The sequence below is a fragment of the Hordeum vulgare genome, chromosome 3H (assembly GCF_904849725.1).
Source record: "Hordeum vulgare subsp. vulgare chromosome 3H, MorexV3_pseudomolecules_assembly, whole genome shotgun sequence".
NCBI lineage: Eukaryota > Viridiplantae > Streptophyta > Magnoliopsida > Poales > Poaceae > Hordeum > Hordeum vulgare.
This window is the reverse complement of record NC_058520.1, coordinates 6,036,278-6,062,432: the sequence shown is the minus strand read 5'-3', so window position 1 is coordinate 6,062,432 and position 26,155 is coordinate 6,036,278. Positions and strand designations below refer to the sequence as shown.

The window sequence follows — 26,155 nt, the reverse complement described above, 5'->3', positions numbered from 1 at the left end:
GGTGCGCTTTTTTAAAATTTCAATATAAGATAACCTTTTACTATGGGCTTCATATTGTTGAAAATACGTGCTACGGATTTGTAGAATATACAATGAACATTTTCTGGAAATATATTAATACTTACTTACACATGTTATATTTTGTAAAAAATCATTATTTTTTGCATACACATTATATGTTTTTTGAAATAATACCTGACATTTGTTTTTGATTTTTTATCTGATGAGCAAAGCAATAATAAACTATTAACACAAATACCAAAACAATAATTTAAGTAAAATAAATAAACATAGTTTTTATTTTTTTGGTTATTTGAGAAAAAACAGAAAAAGAAACCAGAAAACGGAAAGCAGAAAAAAGAAAAGAAAATCGGTTAAGTACAGGTGGTAGGCCCGGCCCGTCCTGTGAAAGAATAGGAAAATTACCAACCTAATAACCACCATCGTTTTACCCTACCAACCTAACCCAGCCCAGGACGGTTCCACGCTCCACCGCCGCCTGCCCTTGCCCCGCCGCCGCGCCGTACCTCACCGCCGACGCCCCCTCCCGCCCACACCCCACGCCCCCAAACACCTCCGCCTCACGCGCGCGTTGTTGCCCTCGCCGTTTCCCTCTCCCCGTCGTCGCGGCGCAGTCAGCTCCTGCCCCGCGCCCTCCATGGCGACCTCGAAGAAGGTGGTGACGCGCGACGAGTGGGAGGGGAAGCTGCGGGACGCCAAGATCCGCAAGGAGGACATGAACCGCCTCGTGATGAACTTCCTCGTCACCGAGGGCCTCGTCGACGCCGCCCACCGCTTCCGCCTCGAGTCCGGCACCCAACGTACCGTACGCCACGCCTTTGCCTACACGCATCGAGCTCGAGCCCCTCTCGCTCGCTGTCCTAGTGACGGCACCCTGTGCAAGGTCTGATCGATGCGCGGTTTCGTGTTGCAGCGGAGATCGACCTGGCGACCATCACCGACCGGATGGAGGTGAAGAAGGCGGTTCAGTCGGGGAACATCCAGGAGGCCGTCGAGAGGATCAACGATCTCAACCCCACGGTTCCATTCTGCCCCTCATTCTCCCAAATTCAGTTCCTATTTCGGTGTTGGGCTATCTGGATTCTGGAAAGTACAAGATTGGAGGAGACAGTTTTGGTTAATTTTGCTGTATGCCTGTATATATGTGATAACGACCATAGGGGTTCCACATTATGTTTACTGATAACTGGTGGGTGATGAACTGATGATGTAACAACCAATTTCAGATCTGAGAAATAACCAAAGTGTTAGTACCGATGATCGACTTGGTTTGCCTTTGGACCCTACTTGCTTTTTGCTACAAGTTGTTATTTTTCTGAGTAGAACTTATGAATGTGCGGTTCAGAAATTACATCTTTGTTTGATTAAGAAAACTGCTTTTGTGTCCGGTTTTGGCCATTGCATAATTAAAGTGGGGGCTGGGGGGAAACCCCTTTCTTTCAGAAGGAAAAAGAAAGACTGCATTTGTTGCTTAGAATTTTAGTAAGAATGGAGAAGGGGGCGATGATCTTGCAGTATCTGGGCACTTCGCTGTATCTATGTGCTAAGGACATTCTGGGTTCTGCATTATGTGTTGCTGGTGAGCAATGGTGTAACAATAATTAATTTCACATGTCACAGTAGACCAAATTGTTAATCCAGTACTGGTGATAGATGTGGTTTGTCTTTGGACCATGCTTGTTTTTTGGTTAGAAGTTGTTCTTTTTCTATGTGAAACTTAGGTATATGCGTATCAGAAATTGCATCTACGTTTGATTGCGAAAACTACATTTTCTCGTTTTTCAGCCGGTGGTATATTTAGATCTATCGTATACTGCTGAGTGAAGTTTTGTGTTAGTTCTATATAACCGAGATTCCAATTGTGCGTTTTTCATAGTGGGGTTCATTAAATTTTGACTTGCTATCCTGACTCAACTTATGACATGCAGATTCTGGATACGAATCCCGAATTATACTTCCATCTGCAGCAACAAAAGCTGATAGAGTTGATTCGTGTGGGGAAAATACCTGAAGCTTTGGAGTTTGCTCAAGAAGAACTCGCACCAAGAGGCGAAGAAAATGTAATTTTTAGTGAAACAAATTATCTCCCTTACCTTAGTTAAGAGTCAGGGTTCAAAATTGCATCAATCAAAATGCAATTCCTCCTGTTAGCTGACTTTTTTCCGTTAATACCACTGCATTTAAGACCATTCTGTGACCTTACTTTTGGTCTGTGAAATTTTGCAGGAAGCCTTTCTCGAGGAAATAGAGAAAACTGTAGCGCTTTTGGTTTTTGAAGATGTAAAAAACTGCCCATACGGGGAACTACTGGATGTTTCTCAACGTTTGAAGACAGCAAGTGAAGTTAACGCTGCCATTCTTACAAGCCAAAGCCATGAGAAAGGTACGTACTAAGGCATGTATATGTTGTGATACCCTTTTTATTTGCTTACCTTTTTTATGGTATATCGTCACTGAAGCGTACCTGTATGCCTGTGCCATATGAAATGATAGCAATTTCCTTATTTTAGAATAAGCAACCCTTTGGTAGAAGGAAATCAGACTGACAAGTGTATATATTTATCCTGAAATATGAACAAAAACATGGTGTATTTAAACTAGATGTACCAAAAGGTTACCTGACTTAATATTAATATAAGCAGGTACGGTCATGCTCAAAACAGGTAACCCATGAGCTGATAATGCGTGACCAGCAATCAATATTGAAAACACTGATAAACATAGGTCAAATAACTGCGTAGGGATACTTGTTGAAAATCTTTTGAGATGTGGTGAAAGAAATCATGATGAATATTTTCAAGTTTTTAAAATAAAATTCACATTCGCAACACGGAAATTCAAACTTTTTCACCTCAGTAGTGCATGATGTGCAAGCCTTTGTTTTGATTTTGTACCATCGATTCATACATTTTAAGCAGAATGAAAGTTTCGTTGCTGTCTTTGGGCTTTTTCAAACTGCTAGCATGCTTGTGCCAGATTTTTTTGTTTTATTGAAGATCCTTGATCTTTGTGTTCATGTTGGCAGATCCGAAACTCCCCAGCCTGTTGAAGATGTTGATTTGGACTCAAAACCAGTTGAGCGAAAAGGCAGCGTATCCACGAATCAATAACTTGTCCACCGCTGACTTAGAAGATCCAGCTATATGATGAGCTGCTGCTGCTTAGGGGTTGATTAGGCACTGAGCTTAGGCACCAGCAGGCCCATGTCTGCATCTACAAACTGACTGAGCTGAGGTCTGTTTGTCGTTTACTTGAACACAGTGCTTGTTTCATCAGTGTTGGCAAAAAGGCTGACATGGGAACTTTTCGCTCTCTCCTATTGTTCATATGATGATGCAGAGAATGTTTTCGTCACATTTTACTATATGGTAAATGTTTCAGTTTGATATGCATAGAACCGCTGTGTGTGGCGCTTATGTTACACAAAAGAATGTCTGGGCCAAGATTTTGATGTTCAATGCATCCGTTCCTGTTATATCTTGCACGATGCTTTGTTCTACTGGCATATCTTGCAAATATGAGCATTTTTGTGCATATGTTTATTTTGCAACAAATGTAACAATTTGCCTGAGGGTCATTGTGGACCCTTTCCTTGCCTAACACCTTCGGACCATTGCCATCGGGCGAAAGCCAAAGACTCGGATGTGAGTCGGGTGATGGCGTCGTTCTCCCACGTCGCTCTATCCCTTTGGGGGCATTGCCTTGAGGGTCATTGGCTTCCTTCGTGCTTTCACGGAGCTGGACACACATGACATCGTGGTCGGCAGGTGCCCGACTGGTGATGTGGTTGGCGCAACTTCTTGTGCGGTGACAATGGTGGCTTCTGGCGGAATTGGTTTGTTGTTGAGTTTTGGTAGTCGGTCTCATCCGGCGTGTTCGGGGGGGGGGGGGGGGGGGGTTGCTGCACCTCAGTTTGTCTTCCTGGAGTCGGAGCTGTTGAGGAGGGGTCTCGCGTCATGCGGCGACAATGACGCAAGGCGGGTGGTCGGTTCTAGCCCTGGCTCGGCTAAGGCTAAGTGCTTTTCTCCTACAATTCTCGTCGACAGAGTCGGAGCTGTCTGGTAGTTGGTGTGTGCGGTTGACTGTTTGGAAGGGGTCGGCGTGGGCCTCGGCGTTTGCTTACGGTGAGGGCTATATTTTATATTGATGGTCGTCGATGATGGAGTCGGAGTCGTCCTTGCAGGTGTGATGGCGATGAAACCGGATTGCAGCCTCAACGGTGTTCTCTCCTCGGCTACGTGTGTGCGTTTTTATGTGGGTTGTCAGGTCGCCGTGTGTGTCCTGTGTGAACGTGTTGTAATGATTTTCGCCCAGTTTTTCATTAATCAATCGGGCAACTCTCTTCTTCTTTATTAATAAGATGAGGCAAAGTCGTTTAAAAAAAACAGCTAAATATACATGCACGGCTGAAACCACAAGAAACCAACAGTTAAATATACATGCACGGCTGAAACCACAAGAAACTAGGCAAGCTTTATGGGATGTGGCAAAATTAACTTTGAGAAAACTTTCCCTAAAATGTATAAACATCGTGTAAAAGCACTTTTACGGAAAGGATTTCAGAGAAATTGTTGGAGTTGCTTTTAGCTTGCTGCCGCAGTGTGAAGTCTAGACTGCTAGCCATGGAGGTTGAATGGCCTAGCCACTATCGAGAGCGAGGATAGAGCACACGAGCTCGCTTGCTCTCGGTATGTAGACAAACAAAACAACGACGCGTCAATGCATATATATTTAGTGCCATCGTATAAGCTGCAAAAGATATAGATGATGGGACAGTATTATACGTGATCACGATACACTGCACATATGTTCTGTTGGTACATAACGATTTCTGATGGTGCGGTCCGGTGCACGAACGCGTGTGCATGTAGACGATGGGTCCATCCCCCGCTTTCCTCTTATCTCATCAGTAAAAAAAGAAGGAAATCTACCCTTTCGGACATCGGCGGACCCAGCGGGTGTGCCACAGCACACCCAGACCCCCAGGATTTTTTTTTAATATGCATATAATTTTTTTTGCCTGAGCCCTGGTGGCCCACCACACCCTTTCCCATCCCGCGAGAGAGGCAACGAACGGAGTAGAGTGTAAAGTAGTAAAAGTGACAGAATGATGGAACAGTGTTTTCATTGATTGAAGATGTGGGTATTTATACCCTTGTTACAGAGGCGGTTTACAAGGAACGGTTGCTAAAACAAGGCAACCGGCAACGCAGGGATTATCCCATTAATTAATACATTTAATTAATTCCTAACACTCTCCCTAATCCATGCTTGTCTGTGTAAATGTGCATCATCTTGATAAATAATAATCCTTGTAAATTTTTCTCTTTAAGAATGTTCCTCATCTTCATCTTGAAAAGTCGTTGTATAATCTTTAAAGTCTCCTCCAAAAACCCTGTGGAAAAAATATAAGGACAATAGTGTAGATATGTTGCTAAAACTCCTTTAAACCCAGTGGAAAAATAATAAGGAAAAAATTGTGCAACATATAATGATTATTGCCTCATGATAACTCATTTGAGAAAACCTTTATATAGGGATAAAACTCATTTTTGAGTTTAGAGAACAATATATGTCTTGAGTACTTCCTTTAAAACCCCGATAGGGAAAATAGAAAGTATGATATATGATCATTGATAAGATATTGCTTCATTAAAAACATTATGAGAGAAAATGTCAAAAAAACTCATAATGAAAAGAGTGCAATGAGATGTGCCATAAAAAACTCCTTTAAAACCTAGTAGGAAAAATATAAGGAGAAATATGATATGGCATGCATCAATACTTGTATTTAATTGTCTCGTTAAAAACCTTATATGAGAAACCTGTTGGAAAAACTCATAAAGGAAAAGAGTACAATATTCATTACCTGATGATAATTAAAGGGTTATATTTTCAGGAGATTTCTCCCCCTGAACTTTGCAAATCTCGGAATCATCTCATACCAATTCCATGAATGTATTTCTGGAACGTTGAATTTGGTAAAGACTTTGTGAACAAATCTGCTAGATTGTCACATGATTTAGTTTGTAAAATATCAATTTCTCCATCCTTCTGTAATGCATGAGGATAGAATAACTTAGGAGAAATATGTTTTGTGATATTACTTTTTACATAACCCATTTGCATTTGAGCAATGTAGGCTGCATTATCTTCATATATAATAGTTGGTGATCCTAATGAACCAACACCACATGAAGTTTGAATATGGTTAATCATCCTGCGAAGCCATACACATTCTTTAGATGCTTCAAATAATGCAACAATTTCAGAATGATTAGTGGAGGTTGCTAGGAGAGTCTGTTTTGTTGACTTCCATGAAAAAGCAGTTCCACCATATAAGAATACGAAACCTGTTTGTGACCTGACATTGTGAGGATCAGATAGATAGCCAGCATCAGTATATCCTACCATAGTCATATCTTGGTTTTTCTGATAGAATAAGCCAAGATCCTTTGTGCCATGTAAATATCTAAGGATATTCTTTACTCCCGTCCAATGACGTTTTGATGAAGCAGCGCTATGTCTAGCTAGTAAATTTACTGTAAATGCAATATCAGGCCTGGTGCAATTTGCAAGGTATATTAGCGCACCAATGGCACTGAGATACGGGAACTCAGGTCCTAATATCTCTTCGTCATCATCCCGAGGTCTAAAAGGATCTTTATTCATATCAAGGGATCTGACAACCATGGGTGTTTTGGTTGGATATGATTTATCCATATTAAAATTTTCCAAAACCTTTTGAATATATGCAGGTTGGTATACTAAAATTCCCGAGGGAAGATGCTCAAGCTGTAAGCCTAAGCAGAATTTGGTCTTTCCCAAATCTTTCATCTCAAATTCGCCATTAGATGATTGTGTGCTTCTTCGATATCAGGTGTACTTCCCATGATATTGAGGTCATCAACGTACACTGAGATGATGCAAAATCCATTTGAGGATTTCTTTATCAATACACAAGGGCAATCATCATTATTTGAGTAGCCTTTTTGAATAAGGAACTCACTCAGTCGGTTATACCACATTCTACCCGATTGTTTTAAGCCATATAGTGACTTTTGTAATTTTACACAATATGCGTTGCGATTTTCTTTTGGATTCGACATTTTAAGTCATTCAGGGACTTTCATATATATGTCCGATTTGAGTGACCCATATAAGTATGTTGTCACTACATCCATCAACTGCATAGATAAATTCATTTGTACTGCCAAAGATATTAAGTATCGAAACGTTATTCCACTCATTACAGGAGAGTATGTATCATCGTAATCGATGTCGGGCCTCTGCGTGAACCCTTGTGCTACAAGCCTCGCTTTGTATCTCACCACCTCATTGTTTTCATTCCTTTTTCGAACAAAAACCCATTTTGCTCCAACAGGGAATACATTATGAGGAGTAGGTATTACCGAGGAAAATACCTCTCTTTTGTTGAGCGAGCGCACTTCTGCCTCAATTGCTTCCTTCCATTTAGGCCAATCAGGACGCTTGAGGCACTCCCTGACGGTCTTTGGTTCTGGATCCAGTTGAAGGGTTTCAGCAATTTTAGAGGCGAAATATATGTCGACAATTGTAGTCTCTCTATTATATGATTCTCCTGATTCTGTATAGTTTATGGAAATTTCTTTTATACCTTCAGACTCTATGTGATTTCCCACAACAATAGAACCATGGTGTTCCGATGTCCCAGCAATTATGTTTTTATGCGCATTTATGCTAGGTTCAAGATGTTGAGCATCTGGTTGGTGTCCTTCAACTTGAGGTTGAATTGCATTTACTGGTAGAGGATTTGATTTCCTCTGTTTCCGCGGAGGCTTTTGAGAAGCTATATTCCGACTAACCAGATTTCTCCCCCTCTTACTCTCATTTGTGGTTTGAGTGGTTTTAGTTGGTACCTCCACTCGTTCTGGTGCATTAACAGCGGGAATATGTGATTTAGTGACACCTTTATGGTCAGTAAATGCATCTGGCAGATTATTTGCAATATGTTGCAAATCTATGATCCTCTGAACTTCAGTTTCAGATTCTTTAGTACGTGGATCTAAGGACTGAATGCCTGTTACATTCCAATCTATTTCCTGGCATTCTTTGTGGTTTGATTCTCCCCCTAATGCCTGAAAATGGTCCTCATCAAAAATTGAATCAGCGTAGCGGGCAGTAAACAGGTCCCCTGTAAGAGGTTCAAGATATTTTATTATTGACGGAGAGTTATAACCCACATAGATCCCTAGTTTTCTGTGGGGGCCCATGGATGTACGCTGCGGTGGTGATATCGGTACGTATACTGCGCAACCGAATTTTCGTAGATGGGAAATACTTGGCTGAGTGCTACGTACTAGTTGTAGCGGGGAGGTTGTATGATATGCAGTTGGTCTGATTTGTATCAGATCTGCGGCGTGTAATACCGCATGTGCCCAACATGATGCTGGTAAATTACAATTCTGTAATAGTGGTCGAGCAACTAATTTTACTCTTTTGATGAGAGATTCAGCCAAACCATTTTGAGTATGAACATAAGGCACAAAATGTTCTAAATGAATGCCCATAGCCATGCAATAGTCATTGAATGCACGTGAAGAAAATTCAGCGGCATTATCCATTCGAATTGTTTTTATCCTATTTTTAGGATGATTTGCTCTTAATTTGATAATTTGATCAATTAGCTTGGAAAAAGCATGATTTCGTGTGGACAATAGACACACATGTGACCATCTAGTAGATGCATATATGAGCACCATGAAATATCTAAAAGGTCCTGATAGTGCTTGAATTGGACCACATATATCTCCTTGAATGCGTTCAAGAAAATTTAATGACTCATTTTTAACTTTAAGATAAGATGGTTTTATAATTAATTTTCCAGTTGCACATGCGGTGCACACAAAATCTGATGATTTTGGGAAATTTATAGTTGGAAGGCTGTGACCAATAGAATTGTCAATAATTTTTGTCATCATCCCTACGCCAGGATGACCTAGGCGATCATGCCAAGTCTTGAATTTATCAAGATCTTGAAAAATTATTTTGTACGCAACATGTGGTACGGGTTTTATATAACTGTAATATAATCCAGATGAAAGTGAGGGGAATTTCTCAAGAATTTGTTTCTCAGACCCATTACTCTTTGTTAAAAGCAAATGTTCAAAATTATTTTCAGATATTGTTTCCAAATGGAAGTTATTTGATCTGAGGTCTTTGAAACTTAGAAGAGTGCGTGTAGATTGAGGATACAATAGTGCATCCTCAATTGCAATTGTACTACCCATAGGTAGAACGAGTGTGGCTCGTCCTGAACCAATAATCGACGCATCGCGACTGTCAATGGTCATAATATTCCCTTTTCTCTTAGTTAGAGTTTGGAAATATTTTATTTCCCTTAATATTGTGTTACTGGTACAACTGTCCACCAAACATAATTCTTCTTCCATTGGATTATTTTCCCGTAAAATCTATATAGAGTAAAAGAATATTTTAGGATGAAACTTTATTCATATTACTCACATATAAATATATACATACAAAGTATTCATATTACAGTTACAAATATAAATATGACATTATGTTTGAATTACATAATACGATTGGTCCGTAGGACTTTTATTCTACTTAGAGTTATACAAATTATAACATCCATTATTACAATAAAATAGTTGATAACATCAAATGAGTGATGTGGAGATTATATAAGATCTCTATGCGTCTTGGGTGTATTCCACCATCATGTTGCCAACATCAAGAAGATCTTCATCCTTCTGCCTTGTTTCCTTAGGAGCGCTTTGAGAAGTGCTAGCTTCAAGGTTTTCTTCTTGTTGTAAGGCGTTGAAGTGAGCTTCGGCTTTTCCATGAACTTGTTTGCCTTTCCCAGTGGATTTGATGTATAAATCCGCTAGATGCTTGGGAGTTCGGCATTTACTAGTACGATGGTTAGTACATCCACATCTTTGACAAATCTCGGAGTTGGTGTTTCGGTCATTTTTCTTGAAGTGACCTTTACCTTTAGATTGACCAAAGCTTTTCTGCTTGTTGTTCCTTTTCCACTTTCCATTGAATTTTTTGAAATTCTTTTTGTTGCCCCCATACTTTTTAGTAAACTGAGTGTTAGCATGTGCTTCAGGGAGTGGCATTGAGCCCGTTGGGCGTGTCTGATGATTCTTCATGAGAAGTTCATCATGTTTCTCAGCCTGAAGTAAAGTGTATATGAGCTCAGAATACTTTTTGTATTTTTGTTGACGGTACTTCTATTGTAGTACCCTCATCGAGGGGTGGAAAGTGCACAAGGTCTTCTCAATAAGGTCTTCTTCAGAAATTTCTTGATTGCAAAACCTTAGTTTTGAGTTAACCTTGTGAACTGCAGAGTTATATGCTGCCACAGATTTGAAGTCTTGGAACCTTATGAGGGACCATTCTCTCTGTGCTTCTGGCAGCATGACTGCTCTTTGCTGGTCATATCTCTCCTTGAGAGAGTTCCACAAAACCAGTGGATCTTCTTCCATCAAATATTCCGACTTTAAGTCTGAATGGAGATGGTGCCTTAAGAAACTTAAAGCTCTATATTTGGCTGCCGTGGGGATTTCTCCGGCGCCTTCAACGGGTGTGGTGATAGTGAAACCGAGTTTACGGCTTTCGAGGGCTATCTTTGCATCCATAGCCCATGGTAAATAGATACTACCATCTAGTTCAAGTTCATGAAATTCACGATGCATGACACCAGCCATTTCCTGCATGGTATTTTCATGCATAATTTAGTTTTACTATGAGAGTAAAATATAAGTTACAACAAATGCTTTAGGAAGCAAAATTTTCAAGTATAGCTGATGCTTTATGTGTAGACCTCATTTTATGTATATGACACTTCGAAAATATTCACCGTTGGGGTGTAGATCTCATAGTAGTGGAGAACATAGTCTGGTTTTGACCAGTAGATGTTCGTAGTCCATTACCTTGTGTCATACTATATTTTACAAAAACACTTTGAAGGTAGTCATCTTGTCAAAAGACTAGATGTAGACCTCTCAGCAAGAGTGGATAATCTGCAAATTATGCAGTAGATCACACAATTACCTTGTGATTTGTAAAAATTTGAGGTAGTCACATTAATTCGCATATTCGGGAGAGCACTCGAAGATAGTCATTTTGCCAAAATAACGAAGGCAAAATGTAGATCTTTCAGCGATGAGGATAATCTGCAAAATGCAGTAGATGCCTCATCTACCTTGTGATCCCAAAAATTTGAATTAAAAAAAAATTGTACTTGAAAACTACATATTCTAAAAAAATGAAAATTGCTGAGGCAATTATATAGAATATGTACACATAATCTGAGACTTTATTTTAGACAATATACAATCTAAGTATTCATACTACAGTACAATACCGAGTGAATATGATAAGGAGAGGTTCTTAATACAATAACATATCACACTGAAATAAAAAGGAACAATCTGCAGTGCAATATAGTAATTGCAGCATAGTAGTACTATGATTAAAACACAACGCTAATAGTCACTTTATTTCCTGGCCTGTATGCCTTTTGAAGAGGAAACGTGGCTTGTAGGCCTTTTGGAGAGGAAAACGTGGCTTGGAGTTTGGAGTGGACGTGGCCTGTGTTGGACCATATACCGGTTGGAGAAATGGATAAGGGAGAGAGCAAGGCAGCAAGCCGAGGCCACACAGCCACTTCTCTCCTGTTTCCCATCTTCTTCCCGATGCAGACCCAAACACCTCACAACTCCAGCCTCCTCTCCCCATGGCTGCTTCAAGGAAAACGGGGCTGGCCCCGCAGCGCAGCCCGGCTACTCCCGCTGCTGCTTGCCTCCGGTGCGCCGGCGAAGCCCAGGGCGTCCGGCGACCACGCGCCACGAAGAGCCGCCCGGTTCTGCGCCATAGCAGCGGCGAACTAGCACAGGATCCGGCGAGCTTCCGGCGGTGGCGTCAGCGGAAGGGGCGGAGCCGGAGGAGGAGGAGGTATCGCCGGTGATGGAGGGCGGAGCGACGACGACGAGCCCATGGCCTCCATCCCCTCTTCTTCAACCTTGATCTGGATGTTCAAGATGGGGATGGTGGGATAACCGCCTCGTTCCTCTCGATCCGGTGTCGGAGATGGCAGATCCGGGACGGGGCCGGTGTGTGCTGCCGCTGCCGGCGTCGGGGATGGCAGCTCCGGGACGTGGCCATCCGTGCGCGCAGGGCATGGCCCGAATCCGTGCTGCATGCAGTATGGAGGAAGAGGCGGCGGCGCAAGTTCACAGGGGAACATCACATCTTCTTCGAGGAACGACGCTGATGGCCCCACGGCGGCGGTTCTGGCGGTGGTTCCCGGCGAAGAAGCGGCGATGAGGGCCACTCCGGTTCTGGCGGTGGTTCCTGGTGAAGGAACGGCGGCGAGGGCCATTCCTTGCACCAAGACCCTGACGGCGACGTGCAATGCGGTGGCGCTGCGTGCGAGTGAAGCGGCTGTCTTCTTTCTGCAGGAAACGTGCGAAAGCAAAAGCAAGCGAGGACAAATCTCTCCCTGCCATTCTCACCTTTCTCTTGGCTCTCTGTCGCTCTCGGCAGAGCGAGCGCTGATAACGTGTAAAGTAGTGAAAGTGACAGAATGATGGAACAGTGTTTTCATTGATTGAAGATGTGGGTATTTATACCCCTGTTACAGAGGCGGTTTACAAGGAACGGTTGCTAAAACAAGGCAACCGGCAACGCAGGGATTATCCCATTAATTAATACATTTAATTAATTCCTAACATAGAGGACGCCGCAACCTGCTCCCCGCTAGGGCTCGCGCTCGGCCGCCGGGCCGCCGTTGCTCGGCGCCTCCCCGCCGGTCGCCGCGACCGCCGGTCCTCCCCGGCTCCCCTCGTCCCATCTGGCCCCGGCTCCCCCGCTCCATCGCGCTCCGGCTCCGGCGCCCTAGCCATCTGCCCTCCGCGGCTCCGCCCCTCCGGTCTGTTGGAAATATGCCCTAGAGGCAATAATAAATTAGTTATTATTATGTTTCTTTGTTCATGATAATCGTTTATTATCCATGCTATAATTGTATTGATTGGAAACACAATACTTGTGTGGATACATAGACAAAACACTGTCCCTAGTAAGCCTCTAGTTGACTAGCTCATTGATCAAAGATGGTCAAGGTTTCCTGGCCATAGGCAAGTGTTGTCACTTGATAACGGGATCGCATCATTAGGAGAATCATGTGATGGACTAGACCCAAACTAATAGACGTAGCATGTTGATCGTGTCATTTTGTTGCTATTGTTTTCTGCGTGTCAAGTATTTGTTCCTATGACCATGAGATCATATAACTCACGGACACCGGAGGAATGCTTTGTGTGTATCAAACGTCGCAACGTAACTGGGTGACTATAAAGATGTTCTACAGGTATCTCCGAAGGTGTTCGTTGAGTTAGTATGGATCGAGACTGGGATTTGTCACTCCGTGTGACGGAGAGGTATCTCGGGGCCCACTCGGTAATACATCATCACACACAAGCCTTGCAAGCAATGTGACTTAGTGTAAGTTGCGGGATCTTGTATTACGGAACGAGTAAAGAGACTTGCCGGTAAACGAGATTGAAATAGGTATGCGGATACTCACGATCAAATCTCGGGCAAGTAACATACCGAAGGACAAAGGGAATGACATACGGGGTTATATGAATCCTTGGCACTGAGGTTCAAACGATAAGATCTTCGTAGAATATGTAGGATCCAATATGGGCATCCAGGTCCCGCTATTGGATATTGACCGAGGAGTCTCCCGGGTCATGTCTACATAGTTCTCGAACCCGCAGGGTCTGCACACTTAAGGTTCGACGTTGTTTCTTGCGTATTCGAGTTATATGGTTGGTTACCGAATGTTGTTCGGAGTCCCGGATGAGATCACGGACGTCAGGAGGGTTTCCGGAATGGTCCGAAAACGAAGATTGATATATAGGATGACCTCATTTGATTACCGGAAGGTTTTCGGAGTTACCGGGAATGTACCGGGAATGACGAATGGGTTCCGGGAGTTCACCGAGGGGGGCAACCCACCCCGGGGAAGCCCATAGGCCTTGAGGGTGGCACACCAGCCCTTAGTGGGCTGGTGGGACAGCCCAAAAGGGCCCTATGCGCCAAGAAGAGAAAATCAAGAGAAAAGGAAAAAAAAAGAGGAGGTGGGAAGGAAGGGAAGGACTCCCTCCCACCAAACCAAGTCCAACTCGGTTTTGGGGGGGAGCCTTCCCCCCTTGGACTCGGCCGACCCCCTTGGGGCTCCTTGAGCCCAAGGCAAGGTCCCCTCCCTCCCACCTATATATACGGAGGTTTTAGGGCTGATTTGAGACGATTTTTCCACGGCAGCCCGACCACATACCTCCACGGTTTTTCCTCTAGATCGCGTTTCTGCGGAGCTCGGGCGGAGCCCTGCTGAGACAAGGTCATCACCAACCTCCGGAGCGCCGTCACGCTGCCGGAGAACTCTTCTACCCCTCCGTCTCTCTTGCTGGATCAAGAAGGCCGAGATCATCGTCGAGTTGTACGTGTGCTGAACGCGGAGGTGCCGTCCGTTCGGTACTAGATCGTGCGACTGATCGCGGGATTGTTCGCGGGGCGGATCGAGGGACGTGAGGACGTTCCACTACATCAACCGCGTTCTCTAACGCTTCTGCTGTACGGTCTACAAGGGTACGTAGATCACTCATCCCCTCTCGTAGATGGACATCACCATGATAGGTCTTCGTGCGCGTAGGAAATTTTTTGTTTCCCATGCGACGTTCCCAACAGTGGTATCAGAGCTAGGTTCATGCGTAGATGTCTTCTCGAGTAGAACACAAAAGTTTTTGTGGGCGGTGATGTGTGTTTTGCTTCCCTCCTTAGTCTTTTCTTGATTCCGCGGTATTGTTGGATTGAAGCGGCTTGGACCGACATTACTCGTACGCTTACGAGAGACTGGTTTCATCGCTACGAGTAACCCCGTTGCTCAAAGATGACTGGCAAGTGTCGGTTTCTCCAACTTTAGTTGAATCGGATTTGACCGAGGAGGTCCTTGGATGAGGTTAAATAGCAACTCATATATCTCCGTTGTGGTGTTTGCGTAAGTAAGATGCGATCCTACTAGATTCCCATGGTCACCACGTAAAACATGCAACAACAAAATTAGAGGACGTCTAACTTGTTTTTGCAGGGTATGCTTGTGATGTGATATGGCCAACGATGTGATGTGATATATTGGATGTATGAGATGATCATGTTGTAATAGAAAATATCGACTTGCACGTCGATGGTACGGCAACCGGCAGGAGCCATAGGGTTGTCTTTATAACTAACGTTTGTGCTTGCAGATGCGTTTACTATTTTGCTAGGACGTAGCTTTAGTAGTAATAGCATGAGTAGCACGACAACCCCGATGGCGACACGTTGATGGAGATCATGATGATGGAGATCATGGTGTGACGCCGGTGACAAGAAGATCATGCCGGTGCTTTGGTGATGGAGATCAAGAAGCACGTGATGATGGCCATATCATGTCACTTATGAATTGCATGTGATGTTAATCCTTTTATGCACCTTATTTTGCTTAGAACGACGGTAGCATTATGAGGTGATCTCTCACTAAAATTTCAAGACGAAATTGTGTTCTCCCCGACTGTGCACCGTTGCTACAGTTCGTCGTTTCGAGACACCACGTGATGATCGGGTGTGATAGACTCAACGTTCACATACAACGGGTGCAAAACAGTTGCGCACGCGGAACACTCGGGTTAAGCTTGCAGAGCCTAGCATGTGCAGACATGGCCTCAGAACACATGAGACCGAAAGGTCGAGCATGAATCGTATAGTTGATATGATTAGCATAGAGATGCTTACCACTGAAACTATTCTCGACTCACGTGATGATCGGACTTGAGATAGTGGATTTGGATCATGTACCACTCAAATGACTAGAGAGATGTACTTTTTGAGTGGGAGTTCTTAAGTAATATGATTAATTGAACTAATTGTCATGAACATAGTCTAATGGTCTTTGCGAATTACGATGTAGCTTGCGCTATAGCTCTACTGTTTTATATGTTCCTAGAGAAAATTTAGTTGAAAGTTGATAGTAGCAAACTTTGCAGACTCAGTCTGTAGAACCGAGGATTGTCCTTGTTGCTGTATAGAAGGCTTATGTCCTTAATTCACCACTCGGTGTGCTGCACCTCGAGCGTCGTCTCTGGATGCTGTGAACATCCGACATACACGTTTCTGATGACTACACGATAGTTCAGTACAAAAATACTTAATGGCTTAGAAGCAAGGCGCCGAAAACGTTGTAAAACGTCACGGAACATAAGTGATGTTCTAAAGAGATGAAATTATGATTTCATGCTTGTGCCCTTGTTAAGAGGTACGAGACCTCCGACAAGATTCTTTGTCCACAAAGTAAAGGAGAAAGGCTCAATCATTGAGCATGTGCTCAGATTGTCTGAGTACGACAATCGCTTGAATCAAGTGGGAGTTAATCTTCCAGATGAGATAGTGATAGTTCTCCAAAGTCACTGCCACCAAGCTGTGAGAGCTTCGTGATGAACTATACCATATCAAGGATACATACAATGATCCTTGAGCGATTCGCGATGTTTGACACTGCGAAAGTAGAAATCAAGAAGGAGCATCAATAGTTGATGGTTTGTAAAACCACTAAGTTTCAAGAAAGGCAAGGGCTAGAAGGGATACTTCGTGAAACGGCAAAACAGTTGTTGCACTAATGAAGAGACCCAAGATTAAACCCAAACCCGAGACTAAGTGCTTCTGTAATGAGGGGAACAGTCACTGAGGCGGAGCAACTCTAGATACTTGGTAGATAAGAAGGCTGGCAAAATTCGAAAGAAGTGTATTTGATATACATGATGTTGATGTGTACTTTACTAGTACTCCTAGTAGCATGAGGGTATTGGATACCGGTTCGGTTGCTAAGTGATTAGTAACACGAAATGTAAACTACGGCATAAACAGAGACTAGCTAAAGGCAAGGTGACGATACGTGTTGGAAGTGTTTCCATGGTTGACATGATCAAACGTCGCACGCTCCCTCTACCATCGGGATTGGTGTTAAACCTAAATAATTATTATTTGGTGCTTGCTTAAGCATGAACATGATTGGATCGTGTTTATTACAATACGATTATTCATTTAAAGAGAATAATGGTTACTCTATTTTCTTCAATAATCACTTTCAATGGTTTATTGAATCTCGATCATAGTGTTACACATGTTCATGATATTGGTGCCAAAAGATACGAATTGATGATGATAGTACCACTTACTTGTGGCACTGCCGCTTGAGTCATGTTAGTATAAATTGCATGAAGAGGCTCCATGCTGATGGATCTTTGTACTCACCTGATTTCGAATCACTAGTGACATGCAAATCATACCACATGAGCAAGACCTTGTTTTCATTGAGATGAAATAAGATAGTAACTTGTTGGAAGTGATACATTTTGATGTATGCAGTCCAATGGGTGCTGAGGCACGCAGTGAATATCATTATGTTCTTACTTCGCTGACGATTTGAGTAGATACAGGAGTATTTACTTAATGAATCACAAGTCTGAAATGTTGAAAAGTTCAATTCCGTTTCAGAGTGAAGTTCGTCGTAACAAGAGGATAAACTGTCTACGATATGATCATGGAAATGAATATCTGAGTTACGAGTTTTGGTACACAGTTAAGACAATGTGGAAATTGTTTCGCAATTCATGCCACCTGGAACATCATAGTGTGATGATGTGTCTAAACGTCATAGCCACGCACTATTTGGTATGGTGCATACTATGATGTCTCTTATCGAATTACCACTATCGTTTATGGGTTATGCATTAGAGACAACCGCACTCACTTTAAATAGGGCACCACGTATTTCCGTTGAGATGACACAGTATAGACTGACGTTTAGAGAAATCTAAACTGTCGTTTCTTGAAAGTTTGGGGTTTCGACACTTATGTGAAAAAGTTTCAGTCTGATAAGCTCGAACCCAAAGCGGATAAATGCATCTTCATAGGATATCCAAAACAGTTGGGTACATCTCCTATCTCAGATCCGAAAGCAAAGTGTTTGTTTCTAGAAACGGACCCTTTCTCGAGGAAAGGTTTCTCTCGAAAGAATTGAGTGGGAGGGTAATAAAACTTGATGAGGTTATTGAACCATCACTTCAACCAGTGTGTAGCAGGGCACAGGAAGTTGTTCATGTGGCGCCTACACCAATTGAAGTGGAAGCTGATGATGATGATCATTGAGCTTCGAATCAAGTTACTACAAACCTCGTAGGTCGACAAGGTCGCGTACTGCTGCAGAGTAGTACAATAACCCTGTCTTGGAGGTCGTGTTGTTGAGCAACAGTGAACCTACGAGTTATGGAGAAAGCGATGGTGGGCCCAGATTCCGACAAATGGCTGGAAGCCATGAAATCCGAGAGAGGATCCATGTGTGAAAACAAAGTGTAGACTTTGGAAGAATTACTTGATGGTCATAGGACTATTGAGTAAAATTGGATCTTTAAAAGGAAGACAGACGATGATGGTGATAAATCACTATTAAGAAAAGCTCGACTTGTCGCAAAGATGTTTCCGACAAGATCAAACAGTTGACTATGATGAGATTTTTCTCACTCGTAGCGATGCTTGAAGTCTGTTAGAATTATGTTAGTAGTTGCTGCATTGTTTATGAAATATTGCACATAGGATGTCAAAACATTGTTTCCTTGATGGTTTCCTTGAGCAAACATTGTATGTGATACAACCAGCAGGTTTTGTCGATCCTAAAGATACTAGCAAGTATGCAAACTCCAGCGATCCTTCAATGGACTGGTGCAAGCATCTCGGAGTTGGAATATACACTTTGATGAGATGATCAAAGATTTTGGGTTTTGTACAAGGTTTGTGAGAAACTTGTATTTCCAAAGAAGTGAGTGGGAGCACTATAGAATTTCTGATAAGTATGTGTGGTTGACATATTGTGGATCAGAAGTGATGTAGAATTTCTGTAAAGCATACAAGGTTGTTTGAAAGGGTTTTTCAAAGGAATACCTGGATTGAGCTACTTGAACGTTGAGCATCAAAGATCTATGGAGATAGATCGAAAGCGCTTAATGGAAGTTTCAACAAGATGCATGCCTTGACAAGTTTTTGAAGGAGTTCAAAATAGATCAGCAAAGAAGGAGTTCTTGGTTGCGTTGTAAGGTCTGAATTTGAGTAAGACTCAAAACCCGACCACGGCAGAATAAAGAGAATGGAAGAAGGTCGTCTTCTATGCCTTAGCCGTAGACTCTAAAGTATGTCGTGCCGAGTACCGCACCTGATGTGTGCCTTGCAGCAAGTCTGTTAAGAGGTACGCAGAGTGATCCAGGATTGAATCACTGATCTGCGGTCTAAGTTATCCTTAGTAACTAAAAAGACTAAGGAATTTTTCTCGATTATGGAGGTGGTTAAATAGTTCGTCGTAAAGGGTTACGTCGATACAAGCTTTGACACTAATCCGAATAACTATGAGTAGTGAAACGGATTCGTATAGTAGAGTAGATATTTGGAGCATTTCCGAATAGCACGTAGTAGCAGCATCTATAAGATGACATAAAGATTTGTAAAGAACGCACAGATCTGGAAGTTTCAGAACCGTTGACTAAAACCTCTCTCACGAGCAAGACGTGATCAGACCCCAGAACTATATGGGTGTTGGATTCGTTGGAATCACATGGTGATGTGAACTGGATTATTGACTCTAGTGCAAGTGGGAGACTGTTGGAAATATGCCCTAGAGGCAATAATAAATTAGTTATTATTATGTTTCTTAGTTCATGATAATCGTTTATTATCCATGCTATAATTGTATTGATTGGAAACACAATACTTGTGTGGATACATAGACAAAACACTGTCCCTAGTAAGCCTCTAGTTGACTAGCTCGTTGATCAAAGATGGTCAAGGTTTCCTGGCCATAGGCAAGTGTTGTCACTTGATAACGGGATCGCATCATTAGGAGAATCATGTGATGGACTAGACCCAACCTAATAGATGTAGCATGTTGATCGTGTCATTTTGTTGCTACTGTTTTCTGCGTGTCAAGTATTTGTTCCTATGACCATGAGATCATATAACTCACGGACACCGGAGGAATGCTTTGTGTGTATCAAACGTCGCAACGTAACTGGGTGACTATAAAGATGCTCTACAGGTATCTCCGAAGGTGTTCGTTGAGTTAGTATGGATCGAGACTGGGATTTGTCACTCCGTGTGACGGAGAGGTATCTCGGGGCCCACTCGGTAATACAACATCACACACAAGCCTTGCAAGCAATGTGACTTAGTGTAAGTTGTGGGTTCTTGTATTACGGAACGAGTAAAGAGACTTGCCGGTAAACGAGATTGAAATAGGTATGCGTATACTGACGATCAAATCTCGGGCAACTAACATACTGAAGGACAAAGGGAATGACATACGGGGTTATATGAATCCTTGGCACTGAGGTTCAAACGATAAGATCTTCATAGAATATGTAGGATCCAATATGGGCATCCAGGTCCCGCTATTGGATATTGACCGAGGAGTCTCTCGGGTCATGTCTACATAGTTCTCGAACCCGCAGGGTCTGCACACTTAAGGTTCGACGTTGTTTTTTGCGTATTAGAGTTATATGGTTGGTTACCGAATGTTGTTTGGAGTCCCGGATGAGATCACAGACATCACGAGGGTTTCCGGAATGGTCCGGAAACGAAGATTGATATATAGGATGACCTCATTTGATTACCGGAAGGTTTCCGGAGTTACCGGGAATGTACAGGGAATGACGAATGGGTTCCAGGAGTTCACCGGGGGGGGGGGGGCAACCCACCCCGAGGAAGCCCATAGGCCTTGAGGGTGGCACACCAGCCCTTAGTGGGCTGGTGGGACAGCCCAAAAGGGCCCTATGCGCCAAGAAGAGAAAATCAAGAGAAAAGGAAAAAAAAGAGGAGGTGGGAAGGAAGGGAAGGACTCCCTCCCACCAAACCAAGTCCAACTCGGTTTGGGGGGGGGAGCCTTCCCCCCTTGGACTCGGCCGACCCCCTTGGGGCTCCTTGAGCCCCAAGGCAAGGTCCCCTCCCTCCCACCTATATATACGGAGGTTTTAGGGCTGATTTGAGACGATTTTTCCACGGCAGCCCGACCACATACCTCCACGGTTTTTCCTCTAGATCGCGTTTCTGCGGAGCTCGGGCGGAGCCCTGCTGAGACAAGGTCATCACCAACCTCCGGAGCGCCGTCACGCTGCCGGAGAACTCTTCTACCTCTCCGTCTCTCTTGCTGGATCAAGAAGGCCGAGATCATCGTCGAGCTGTACGTGTGCTGAACGCGGAGGTGTCGTCCGTTCGGTACTAGATCGTGGGACTGATCGCGGGATTGTTCGCGGGGCGGATCGAGGGATGTGAGGACGTTCCACTACATCAACCGCGTTCTCTAACGCTTCTGCTGTACGGTCTACAAGGGTACGTAGATCACTCATCCCCTCTCGTAGATGGACATCACCATGATAGGTCTTCGTGCGCGTAGGAAAATTTTTGTTTCCCATGCGACGTTCCCCAACACGGTCTTCCGCCATTCCGGCACTGCCTGCCCAGCCGCGGAGCTTCCGCCACTGCTCCCAGTCCTGCCGCTCCGACGGTGCGTCGCTGCTCGCCCAGGGCAGAGCCGCTCGTTGTGGCCTCATGGCTCGTGGGTGAGTTGCTTGGTGGATGAGTTTGTATCTTGTTTGCAGACTTTGCTCTTTGCAGTTACAACTTTGTAGTGACATTATGTTTTAATTATAGTACATCTGAAGATGAAGAGGAATGATGACATTAAGTCATTTTTCCTCAATTATGAGGCAAAAACAAGAAAGGTTGCAGCCCAAGAGCAACATAAACCTGATATTGATCCACCTCCACTGCCTCCACTCCATTTAGATTCAGAGATTGACATTGATATTTATTCACCTCCAGTCCATTCCGATCTAGAGATTGACATTGATATTGATGATGAAGCGCCACGACAACCATCACCTCAACATCCAAATGCAAGATCATATAATATTCAAAGGCTTCCAACTAATCCAGGGGAAAGGATTCCTATTTCAGAGTATGATGTCGGTGATCAAGATAAAGTTCGGAAACGGTACATTGCAAAGAATGCAATCCAACCATATGCACACAACTTTGAAGTCAAGAAAATGTATGGTAAAAATCGACACTTCAACTTTGTTTGGTTTGAGAACTATAAATGGCTAGAATATAGTGTCAAATATGAGGCAACATTTTGCTTTGTGTGTTATTTGTTCAAAGGCAAATCGAATGGGGGACCTAGGGGTGATACATTTGTTAAAGGTGCTTGGAAAAATTGGTATAGGTCTTGATGCATTAGACAAACATGAAGGTGGTATAAATAGCATTCACAACAAAGCTCAAGAGAAGTACAATTTGTTTGTGTTACCCCAACCATCAATTGATGATATCATTGTGAGGGCGTCTAAAGAGGATCTACGTATGTACATGGCTAGGCTAACTTATTCACTTAGATGCTTGAGGTTTCTTTTGAACCAAGGATTGGCATTTCGTGGACATGATGAAAGTGAAGACTCTAGCAATAGGGGGAACTTTCTTGAACTTCTTAAATGACTTTCTGCAAATGAAGAAGAAGTTAATAAGGTTGTTCTGAACAATGCTCCTGGGAATTGCATATTGACTAGTCCAAAGATACAAAATCAAATAATTGAATGTTGTGCGGCGCAAACAACTAAAAGAATTATTGAAGATATTGGTTATGACCACTATGCAATCCTAGCTGATGAGTCCAGTGATGCATCTCACAAAGAACAACTTGCTCTCTACATACGTTATGTTGATAAATCGGGAAGAGGGTATGAGAGGTTCCTTGGAGTTGTTCATGTTCCCAATACAACTTCATTGTCACTTAAGGATGCAATTCAAACTTTGCTTAAAGATCATCATTTGACACCTAGTCAAATACGTGGGCAAGGATATGATGGGGCTAACAACATGAAAGGGGAGACTAAAGGATTGAAAACTTTGGTCATGAAAGAGTCACCCTCGGCCTATTACATCCATTGTTTTGCACATCAACTTCAATTGGTTCTTATAGCTGTGGCAAAGGATAATGAACCATGTTTGTGGTTCTTTGATCATGTTTCTTACTTGCTCAATGTAGTTGGAGTTTCTTGTAGGCGACATGACATGCTTCGAGATGTTAGAGCTCAAAAGGTTTTGGAAGCTCTTGAAATGGGTGAGATTGAAAGTGGAAGTGGGCTAAATCAAGAGATGGGACTATCTAGACCCGGCGATACTCGTTGGGTTTCTCATTTTAAAACCATTATGCATATTGTTAGCATATGTATTCCACAATTCTTGAGGTACTTGACGCCATTGGAAAAGATCCTTCACAAAAAGGTGAATGGACAAGAATACATGGAGTTACTCAAGCCATTGAATCATTTGAATTTGTTTTCAATCTTCACTTGATGCTTGTTATTCTTGGCTATACAAATGAGTTGTCCAAATCTTTGCAAAAGAGAGATTAATATATTGTTAATGCAATGGCACTTGTTAGTTTGGCAAAGAGTAGAATGCAACACATGAGGTGTCATGGTTGGGAAGAATTTCTTGCAAAGCTAACCTTATTTTGCAACAAACATGGCATTCAAGTTCCTTTATGGCAGGATACTTATGAGCATCATGGAAGATCACGTCGGTATTATGAAGTACAAACAAATGATGATCGTTATAGAAGAGAAATATATCTTGGTGTCATTGACCAAATCATTCAAGAGCTTAACAACCGGTTTGACGAGGTTAATACGGAGTTGCTTATTTGCATGTCGGCTTTGAATCCCCTCAATTCATTTGCTTCTTATGATGCATTCAAGGAAATAAAACTTGTTGAATTCTATCCCATGGACATATCAAGCACGGATTTGATAAGGCTAGAATTTCAACTTGGTACTTTTATTTATGATATGAGACAAGATGATAGGTTTAGAAATGCAAGTAATATTGGTGATCTCTCTATTTTGCTTGTTGCAACAAAGAAGCATGTTCTTTATGATTTGGTCCACTTACTCATCAAATTGATATTGATTTTACCAGTGGCAACGACGAGTGTTGAAAGGGTATTTTCTGCAATGAATCTAGTGAAAAATAAATTGAGGACTAGCTTGGGTGATGATCGCTTGAATAATTGCTTGATGATATTCATTGAGCGAGATGTGTTCATGAAAGTAAGTGAAGATGAAATAGTTGATGCTTTCATGGCAATGTAACGACGTAGAGTTACCTAGTGTTGTAATTTTTTACTTCTGTTTCTTTCATGTAAGCCTTTTGTATTGTAACTGAGCACATTTGGGATATATTTTGTGAACTAAATGGTTGTGAGATTTGAATTGAGCTATTTATGTAATTCTTTTGCCATATTTTGTTACACTTGGATTAGGTAGGATTTTTTTTTAAAGTGTGCACACCCTTCATTTCGTTCCTCGTTCCGCCACTGCTTTCGGACGCCGCACGAGTCGAGAAGCTCAGGGCTATGGCGACAGACCGACGGTAGACCATGGGTTCATTTTACAAGTAAGATAGCCTAAATTATATTCATTTATTTATACTACATTTTTTTACTTATTTTTAACTTATTATCTCAACATACTGTCTGGACCGATTTAGTTTCCCAACAATGCTACTATATATTGTGATAAAATACTCATGTTATACAATTTTAACATCTACAATACAATTATACATACACTATATTTATAGAATATAGTATGCATAAAAGGTGGCATTTATAGTTTCCTTCTTTAGATAGTTCCCCTTAAAAGCCCCCGTTAGATCAGAATTCCTCTGTAGCAAAGAAAAGCCAAAAAGATCAAACTCGCATTCTATCACCTATTCCATTTTGCCACTTAGATAAATTCTAAGTATATGTATATATCATTCTGTCTTTTATAGTATCTTTAAATACCATGGGAGAAATATCTAAAGTTGACGGAGGTTTCTAGAGTGCAAGATTTTTGTTTTTAGGTGTAAGTAAATAGAAGGGATAACTAAAAATCTACTGATTTAAAAAAATTCTAGAGTAAATAAATTGTGAGTGAGTGGTTTATCCTGGAGTCGTTGGTGTTGCTCATTTTTTGATATTTTATGGGCATGTATGTTTTTACATTTACTAGGTTAAGTGATATGATGCCATTGCATGCCTACACCACACTTGGCCTTGAATCATTTACATCTCGTGCCGCAAAAAGGCGGTGCAAGACAAGAGCAATCCATCCCAGCAAGAGTATGCAACTAATATTTGGCACAACATATAATCCTAGATAATTCAAATGTGCCGCAAATAGTAGAACATATACAATGGGATGACGCCTAAGAACAATAAGAAAACAAGCAACGGTACTCGTGGGGAGTTGATGATGGTTCCCCTACATAATTTGCTAAGTTTTTTATGTCGCCCGATCTCCACGTAATTTACTTTGGCATTAGATACAATACAAGCATCATGAATTTTGTTATCAATTTTAGCACATTTCACTAGATTATATGTTGTTTTGCTCGGTCTTAGTCTTTGTTGCTTTGCCTCATAACCTACATAGAAAATGGCAAAAGTGAAATGAAATTATTTTGCTTTTGCCATGAAATGACAATTGTGATGTATTGTCAAAAGCTAAGAGTGACAAAAGTGACATGTCAAAAACTAGAGTGGGATAAGGAAAATGAGCAAAATCTACAATGGCTAAAACAAAAATTCCCTTTCTAAAGAGGGTCAAAAATAAGATATTGTCTGAAAGACCAGCTTGATAGGAGGGGACACTACATTCTTATAAGTCATCTTCTACCTCCGACAACCAACGTGAGACTTGGTCATGTTTCTGGCATTTACACTTTGGTTTGTAAACCAAAAAAATGACCTATTTATACGCTTTAGACTTATGACTCAGTGTTGCTACATGTTTATGTAAGCCAAAAGCTAAAGCCAGAATCCCATAAATAGATGTTTTTGAGCTTATAAACCAAAGTGCAAAAGCCAAGAATAAACCCAATCAAACACCATATAAACCCAACGGACGAGCATCTTCAACGGTTTCTGTAAAAAATTCTC

At 42.2% G+C, this 26,155-nt stretch overlaps 2 protein-coding genes across 2 annotated transcripts; both read left to right on the top strand.

The window, feature by feature from the left end:
- Window positions 1-460: 460 nt before the first annotated feature.
- Window positions 461-3,496, top strand: LOC123439175 (protein GID8 homolog). Its single transcript, XM_045115917.1, has 5 exons — window positions 461-821; window positions 935-1,041; window positions 1,950-2,081; window positions 2,248-2,404; window positions 3,047-3,496. Exons 1-5 carry the CDS (start codon window positions 659-661, stop codon window positions 3,166-3,168), a joined length of 681 nt encoding a protein of 226 aa, XP_044971852.1. The 5' UTR covers window positions 461-658; the 3' UTR covers window positions 3,169-3,496.
- An 18,110-nt stretch (window positions 3,497-21,606) lies between these two features.
- On the top strand, window positions 21,607-24,926 carry LOC123439174. Its single transcript, XM_045115916.1, has 3 exons — window positions 21,607-21,731; window positions 21,823-22,222; window positions 23,232-24,926. The coding sequence occupies exons 2-3, from the start codon at window positions 21,834-21,836 to the stop codon at window positions 23,524-23,526; spliced, it is 684 nt and encodes a 227-aa protein (XP_044971851.1). The 5' UTR covers window positions 21,607-21,731; window positions 21,823-21,833; the 3' UTR covers window positions 23,527-24,926.
- The last annotated feature ends 1,229 nt before the right edge of the window (window positions 24,927-26,155 follow it).

Bases quoted from the DNA above. Each gene is read 5' to 3' on its own strand.
- LOC123439174 (XM_045115916.1), top strand. From the start codon at position 21,834: ATGAAGAGGAATGATGACATTAAGTCATTTTTCCTCAATTATGAGGCA. The intron at 22,223-23,231 runs GTATGGTAAAAA...AGTTTCTTGTAG, and splicing joins AACTTTGAAGTCAAGAAAAT to GCGACATGACATGCTTCGAG.
- LOC123439175 (XM_045115917.1), top strand. From the start codon at position 659: ATGGCGACCTCGAAGAAGGTGGTGACGCGCGACGAGTGGGAGGGGAAG. The intron at 1,042-1,949 runs GTTCCATTCTGC...TATGACATGCAG, and splicing joins TCAACGATCTCAACCCCACG to ATTCTGGATACGAATCCCGA. The intron at 2,082-2,247 runs GTAATTTTTAGT...GAAATTTTGCAG, and splicing joins CACCAAGAGGCGAAGAAAAT to GAAGCCTTTCTCGAGGAAAT.